The 7986-nt window shown below is 42.0% G+C and overlaps 1 protein-coding gene across 2 annotated transcripts; it reads right to left on the bottom strand.

Annotated features, from left to right (window-relative positions):
- Positions 1-1345: 1345 nt before the first annotated feature.
- LOC143527700 (L-threonyl-[L-threonyl-carrier protein] 4-chlorinase) lies at positions 1346-4553 on the bottom strand. Of its 2 annotated transcripts, none has more exons than XM_077022986.1 (7): positions 4445-4553; positions 3530-3790; positions 2694-2949; positions 2404-2495; positions 2074-2213; positions 1800-1904; positions 1346-1689 (listed from the first exon to the last, which is right to left on the bottom strand). In XM_077022986.1, the coding sequence occupies exons 2-7, from the start codon at positions 3657-3659 to the stop codon at positions 1594-1596; spliced, it is 819 nt and encodes a 272-aa protein (XP_076879101.1). In that variant the 5' UTR covers positions 3660-3790; positions 4445-4553; the 3' UTR covers positions 1346-1593. The 2 variants fall into 2 exon arrangements, with proteins under 2 accessions (XP_076879101.1, XP_076879100.1); XM_077022985.1 differs by having other exon boundaries at positions 4448-4550.
- Between the last annotated feature and the right edge of the window lie 3433 nt (positions 4554-7986).

Raw genomic sequence — 7986 nt, forward strand, 5'->3', positions numbered from 1 at the left:
CACTATCATAGCTAGCTTGTGAACTTTATGGATTTACTGAAGTGCAATTTTGACAAGCCCACCAGAGTAATATCAGGGCTCTCAAGTTTTGGATTCATGCCAGAGTGTGAGAGTTGTTGGGGGGGGGGGGGGGGGGGGGGGGTGGCGAACGTTAGTTGTTGAGCGGGGGGGGGGGGGGGGTATGTGGCGAACGGCAATTGTTGAGCGGGGGGGGGGGGGGGGTAGATATGGATCGGAGGTAAATAAACTAGATTTTTTTTCTCGCCGTGTGAAATCGGAGGTGTGGCGTGTGAGCGTGTGAAGACGGTCAAATGCGTGTGTCACACGCTCAATGCGTGAGACTTGAGAGCCCTGGTAATATTAATATACTCCTACTTTAAGCTCTGCCTTTATTGAGTTGGTTTCAAATGTTCAAATTCCGTTTGTGTCACGTAGGGCTACGCCCCCCTCTCTTAGCTGTCACTCAGAAGTCCTCTGGGACCCAGGGTAGAAAAAGGAGAAAAGTGAAGGAAGAAAAGCCGCAAAAAATCAGAGGTAATATAATGGTAATATGTGGTAAATTAACACTATACCAGTGGCAAACTGTCAGGGCCTTCAAGGTCTTCTCTGAAGGTTAATTGACAGAGCCGGAGGGGCTAATCGGGAGATTCGGGAGGATTCCCGATGGGCCGGCTCATGTAAGTCTCTAGTTTGGGCCGATTGGGAGGGAAAAATTATTTTGGGCCGGATTTGGGCATGAAACTCCCGGGCTGAAAAAGTGTCCCACTCCGGCCCTGATTGCCCTGATTTGCACTGGTGGTAGTTGTTGTTTTTTTTATTTAAAAGTTGTTGGTTTTTAAATTTATTATTAATATTTAAAAGTTGTTCTCTGCACTATGTTATGTAAAATAGTTTAAAAATATTTTTTGTGCAACACCTTTATATTTATTGCTTTTTATATGGTAATATTTAAGTAATTTGCTTTTTATTTGTTTATTTGTAATAGTGATACAATCAACCCAATGATTTATGATGCAGGGGGCACCAACCAAAATCTGGCCTAGGGCACCACATTGGTCAGGGCCGGCTCTGGGCGTAGGTAAAATGGCGGACGTAGTGTGTCCGAGGTTGTATGCCTACTGCCCAATCGCCTACTGAGCAGAACATACTGTATTGAAATCAAGTGTGTACCACTTAGATAGGCCATTTCTGACTGAGCTGTCTGCAATTAATAATTATAAAAAAACACCAATTTCACCAATTTTGAGTATAAGAGATCATTATACTAAGGCTTCACATGTTTTCCATCTAGGACCTTTTGCTTGTTTAAACCACTTAGTAAATAAAGTTACTCCATTGTAAAATATTGATTGCAAAATAAAAATGTCCATTTTTATTTTAATTACTTAGATGAAAAATAAATCACATTGTCAGCACCATCCAGTACAGTACATATGATTTACATAAATGATTAATCCATACTTCTTTAGATAAATTTAAGCTAAAACTAAAAGTTTTAATCAGTCTCCATCAAAGGTTTTCATAAACATTTACAATAACAAATTAATTGCAGATAAATAAATCTAGTTCAGTTAAACAGTAATTAAGAGTCATTTATTCACACTTAGTGTTTTTGATGGAGAAGTGGTTGTACTCGTCATTTCCACTAACCAAAACAATGGCTGGGAAACTTCTAGGCCGTTCAGGATCCTATCAGAAACACAAAGAACACATTGGCATGTTTCATTGGCAAATAGTTTTTTCTTCCAAAACCAGAAATAGTGACCAGTCTGTCCTGACAGGAGTGCTGGGATTATAACCTGAATTGGATATGCTGCCGTGGGAACGTAGCGGATCACGAAGCCACAACGCCTCCTGTCGGACATGTTGGGATCACTGGCATGAACCAGAAGTCCATCATGGATCTACACAATATTAATATTACAGACAGTTTAGTGTCATGTATTTGTCAGCTCTATTCCCAGACTGGCTCAGCACAGAATTGCTTAGCACATAACACGTTCATACTGCCCCAAAGTCTTGATAGCTATATCCTATTTTATTCAATGCAGACATGCATAAAGCCAAACTTACAGACATCTGCCCTGCAAGCAGGGGGCAGAGCACGGCTTTGTCTTTCTGCACCAGCTCCTCTGGAATCTCTTGATTGACAGATAACATGTTACCAGGACGCTTGGCTTGCCGATGTGGCATAAGGCCAGAGCAGTGAGTTCCTGTTGAAAAGGGGGCAAACTCATGAAAGTTACTGCTTAACTCAGACTACAGTGTGAGATTAGCTGAAGACGTGTCTCCGTGCATATATTTGGATAGGCTGAAGGGATCCTTTGTTTTCAGAACATACAGGGTTTGTCAACCTAAAAGGAAGCAGAAGGTTGTATAAATCCATCTGGAAGACGTTTGTACCTGGAATGACCCGCAGGGCACCGTTCTCCTCCAGAGAGTCATCCAACGCAAGCCAGACAGACACAACTGGCCCTCCATCAAATCCCCAATACCTATGACCATGTACATAAGGTATATTCATGTAGTTCCCAAATCTACAAAATGTGTACATTTACATCATGAATCTTACAAAAAATACATGAAACAAATCAATATTGTTACAGCAACTGTGTGAACAAGTACATTAAGCATTTGAATGTCTGATCATGTGTTCAATCCAGTTCTTCTCTGTTCAGTCACATTTCACTTACTTCATGTCTTGATGCCAGGCGACATATGGAGGCTCAGAGAACATTTTCTGATCAGGCTCAATTTTGTCACTTTGTGTCTGAGCTAGATGAAGCTTTGACACTGGGTATTTGCAGATGAACCGGGAATCCAGCAGGAGGACATCAGGGCCCAGGATGGCTGTAATAACCTCTAGAACTTTGAGGTGTTTGGTTAGTGCCATGACCCAGTCGTATTCCATATGCACATTGTGCAGGCTATAGGAGGTGTAGTCCTCCCCTGTGTCAAAAGTTTGAGCACACACATTACATTAATACGATTAAATAATTTCATAACACAAGGCAAAAAGGAAAAGTAAAAAATAAGCAATTTTTCACCAGCACGTTTAACACATTCTTGTGCATCTAAAGGTGATGGTGAAAAGTTGTGAAGCATTTAAGCATGTGATCTCTCTGTGCTCTCTCTGTGCTCTCTCTGTGATCTCTCTGTGATCTATCTGTGCTCTCTCTGTGATCTCTCTGTGATCTCTCTGTGCTCTCTCTGTGATCTCTCTGTGCTCTCTCTGTGATCTCTCTGTGATCTCTCTGTGATCTATCTGTGCTCTCTCTGTGATCTCTCTGTGATCTCTCTGTGCTCTCTCTGTGATCTCTCTGTGATCTCTCTGTGATCTATCTGTGCTCTCTCTGTGATCTCTCTGTGATCTATCTGTGCTCTCTCTGTGATCTCTCTGTGATCTCTCTGTGCTCTCTCTGTGATCTATCTGTGCTCTCTCTGTGATCTCTCTGTGATCTATCTGTGCTCTCTCTGTGATCTCTCTGTGATCTCTCTGTGCTGTTGTTCCAAACAATGCCACACTTACCAAACTTTCTCTCCAGTTCAGCAAACGCAGCCCTAGCCTGCCGTAGCTCCTCGGAGCTCAGTATGGGGAGGCTGGTCAGATAGCCCAGCTTCTCATAAAGGGCCTTAAGTTCTGCCTTCTGTCCACTCATAGCTGATGTGAGGAGCTGGCTCTGGTGTTCTGGTAACTGTGGCGTTGCTGAGGTCCTCTCTTCTCTGCTCACTTCTTGTCCTCTTCTCGTACTCGATGAGGGAGATTGTTGCTTTTATGAAGCTTAGTCCTCTGGGATTATATGTGGGAGGAGGGGTTGATTAGAGAGAGAGATAGAGAGAGGGACAGAGAGCAAAATAGTCAAAAAACTAAACTCTAAAAGTCAAAGAGTTCAAGAGACACTCTAAAAGAGTCAAAGAGTTCAAGAGACACACTAAAAGAGGTACATCCTCATCTAAAAAACAGACTTGTCTCTCCACCTTATTTCAAATATTGAAAGCAAAGGTATTTTTGGTTGTTTATGGAGGAATAGAGAGTTCCATAGTGGTCAGTGCTTCATGACCAACTAAATGTGAAAAACATGTTGCCCACAAATGGGTGGAGGACCGTCTTTCTTCCAGTGCTGTGAAACACTAGCAGCCCTGTTAAATACTAGCACCATACATAATATTAAGTCACTTGACAGAAACAGATTGTTCCCTAAAATATTGTTAGGCTACACCTGCCTGAAATAGTAGGAAACTGCTGCTAGCAAATGAATATACCACACAGAAGAACTGTGTCTGGTCCTAGTGGTCACTTATTTTATATTCAAAATTAAATAAAAATAAAATGCTAATGACCAAAATAAAATGAATAAAGTTACAGTTAAAGCAGGACATTAAATACATATTCAGTTATGTCAGCAGTTATATAATATTTAGAAATATGCAGTAAAATATTTACCACCTGCTCTTTCAACTGTTCTTTCTTTCTTGTGGATGAAAACTGTTATCAGTTGTAGAAAATCTCACTCTTTTATACTCTGATAGGAGGATGTCTTTGAATGCATTCCACACATGGAACCTCCAGCACAAATAAGTGAATGCTTTATTCATTGTGAGTCATTGAGGCGCTGTTAATCTGTGTGATGAAATGGAAAATCCAAACTGGGTGGTCAGGGCACATTTCCTGTTATGGCCATACCTTGAGTATCTAGATTATCTACACTAAATACATGTGACTTTCACAGTATGTCTCAGTGATCTGAGATGCAGTTAAGTGTTTGCAGTGCCATCTACTGGCTAGCGTTTGTCAGTGATTCGGGATGTCTCAGGACATCCAGAGAAGGCTAATCACTCAATACTTCATGGTCACCCCTCATTCCGTTTTCTAGACTTTTCTAGCTTTTTTGTCTGCCACTGGCATTGAGTCTAGTGTGTCATGGCATGTTACTGTTATCATGAAGACCTAAGCTTGAAAATGGTAAAAAAATATATATGGAGAAATAAAGCATATGTAGAAATATGCTGTTTGTAACATGCACACAGACTGTAAATATATATTTTAAAGGCAAATTTTTAAATGACATCACTACTATTATGCCTTACTACTGTTTTTGTTAATGTGAATATTCATATTGTTTAGAATGTGGTGGTTCCTTTGACAAGCTTAGCTGAGGACTTTAAATGTGCTCAGGTGATCCACAAGTTTGTTTTGTTGGGATCATGTGAAACAGGGAAAAACAGGTGTTGGGTCAAGTGAGTCCTGGAAGACATTTGAGAAGGTCAAATCACACAGGAGAAAGAAGAGGATGGTGAGAGCAGAGCAGCGAGGCCAGAGGTGCAGCAGGGGAACGCGTGGAGGAACGTGTGGTGTGGAGGAATGTGTGGAGGAACGTGTGGAGGAACGCGTGGAGGAACGTGTGGAGGAACGTGTGGTGTGGAGGAATGTGTGGAGGAACGCGTGGAGGAACGTGTGGAGGAACGTGTGGTGTGGAGGAACGTGTGGCGTGGAGGAACGTGTGGAGGAACGTGTGGAGGAACGCGTGGAGGAACGTGTGGAGGAACGGAGGGTCATTGGTGAGAGCTGTGGGTGATGGATGCCAGTCACATCAGGTTTTCACTAAGAGCAACTTGTGACGTACTTCCCACTCTAAAAAACGTTGGACAAGTGGGAGGTGAAGACCCTAAGGGTAACTTGGCAGCTGAAGCATTTTATCAGTGGATAAGGTCAGATTGTGGCAGGGTCATTATATGTGGAGACACATGCTTAGTGCATTAGTGCTTATTTCATAGTAAACACATAAGTTAAGGATTACAAAAATAAACATAACTAATACACAGATTTTCCTGTAGAGTAAAGAAAATGCATTAAGACAATGCTCTGGACAAAGACTGGGCCATATAATGTAAATCAGTAGCAAAAGACAGGGAACATCAAACAAACCCAACAAGGAAAAAACCTACAGAATGGATTCATTACAACAAATGGTTTCTCACCATTTACTTCCTAGTAACTCTACAAAGACCAAGAAGTTATTTTTATTCATGAAAACTACTTTATTTCCCTTATGGTTAAAATTAGAAATCATTTGCTGCATGTTAACCTACAAAATGAATCCTTGGTATTGGACTCAGGTTGAGCTCTGGAGTAAAACGGAGTTCCCCAATTATCTATTAACTACTAAGTTACTAAGTATGACCTCAAGGTAAAATCTCATCTTATTACTAGCTTGAAATCTTTTATGAAAGACTTCTTTCCTGTTTCTTTGAAATGAGACAAACAGGACAGAGCTCTTTTGTCAGGTGAGCAACGTGCTCCTGAAACTCTAGGATTACAGGAAGATTTTCTTTAAACATTTTAAAGTAGATGTGTAAATCTTAACATTCCTTCCCTGGGGTTCAGAGAGAGTGTTTTTATTTCAGTTTCCTAACGTCATTGTCATAGCTGTGACGGGGGTATAGAGGCGGCCGGAGGCACTGGTTGTACGTCATGATCTTTATTCTCCATAACGCAAAACAGATACAAGAACAAAAGAGTAAAGAACAAAAGCGAAAGGTAAGAGGTCTCTAATGTCGTATCAGAAGTGAGTAGCTTCCAACACGTTGTCCTCAAGGAATGTGCAGCACTGGACTGCAAGACCTGTGGGATAATAAATGGGTGCACACTACTATGGGACAGGTGTTAATAATCAGGTGATTGGGACCGGGGTAGTGGCTTGGTGTTAGGAGGCGTGTGCAGTGTGCGCCCTCTGGTGGCCTCCCGGCCGACTCACCGTGACATAGCGACAACTGTGCAAACAGATTTGTCATAATACCAATGTCCATTATTATTAAAATGCCTTGCCACTGAAAATAAAAAAATCTTAATTATAATGGTCCAAAGGTATTCAAGAAAATGTTCTGCAAGCATTCTTTTGGTTTTTCCAATGTCAAGTCAAGCCAAATGTATTTAAATAGCGCTTTATATTTATATAGCAATGTACTATAAACTATTATGTCTATTGCAGTTTAAACAGTAGACAACTCCCGCAGTAATGGATGATAATTAATGGGTGATAAAAACAAGCCCTTTCATGCTATTTTAGTAGCTCTGTTAATAAATTAACATGTAGCACATCTCCAGTGTTTGCAGGCCAGTTGAGTGGTCATTTATCTCACTCTTGAAGAGTTGGTCTTTGATGTTGTTTGTCTTGACCCATAGGAGATCAGCAGAGGCTCAGTAGCTGTATAATGTATGTTCCCTAACCTGAGAACATAACCTGAGATCTCCACCCAGTCCTGGGAACAGCCCAGATACGGAGATCTCCACCCAGTCCTGGGAACAGCCCAGATATTGAAATCTCCACCCAGTCCTGGGAACAGCCCAGATACGGAGATCTCCACCCAGTCCTGGGAACAGCCCAGATATTGAAATCTCCACCCAGTCCTGGGAACAGTCCAGATACGGAGATCTCCACCCAGTCCTGGGAACAGCCCAGATATTGAAATCTCCACCCAGTCCTGGGAACAGTCCAGATACGGAGATCTCCACCCAGTCCTGGGAACAGCCCAGATACGGAGATCTCCTCCCAGTCCTGGGAACAGCCCAGATATTGAAATCTCCATCCAGTCCTGGGAACAGCCAAGTCAAGTCAAGTCAAATTTATTCATATAGCGCTTTTTACAACATGTGTTGTCACAAAGCAGCTTTACAATTGTATGGGTCCAGATCCCTAATGTGCAGGCCAAAGGCGACAGTGGCGAGGAAAAACTCCCTATGATGGTGGGGAATAGGAAGAAACCTCGGGAGAACCAAGACTCAAAGGGAACCCATCCTCCATTGGAGATCTCCTGCCGGAACAGGATCCGGGAACTCTTTCATTTTGAAGCGTGCGTTCCGAGAACTGTCTGCCTCGATCCGGCAAAATATTATACCGCCAATGTAACAATTTACGCTTGCGTTCCGGCAACGTTTGATTTACAAAATAAGCCCTGTATACAGGTGCATCTCAATAAATTAGAATA

This window comes from Brachyhypopomus gauderio, chromosome 11, assembly GCF_052324685.1.
Source record: "Brachyhypopomus gauderio isolate BG-103 chromosome 11, BGAUD_0.2, whole genome shotgun sequence".
Classification (NCBI taxonomy): domain Eukaryota; kingdom Metazoa; phylum Chordata; class Actinopteri; order Gymnotiformes; family Hypopomidae; genus Brachyhypopomus; species Brachyhypopomus gauderio.

Coding starts and splice junctions, on each gene's coding strand:
- LOC143527700 (XM_077022986.1), bottom strand. CDS start 3,659: ATGAGTGGACAGAAGGCAGAACTTAAGGCCCTTTATGAGAAGCTGGGC. Junction 2,950..3,529: donor TGAACTGGAGAGAAAGTTTG/GTAAGTGTGGCA, acceptor CTTTTGACACAG/GGGAGGACTACACCTCCTAT. Junction 2,496..2,693: donor GCCTGGCATCAAGACATGAA/GTAAGTGAAATG, acceptor ACATGGTCATAG/GTATTGGGGATTTGATGGAG.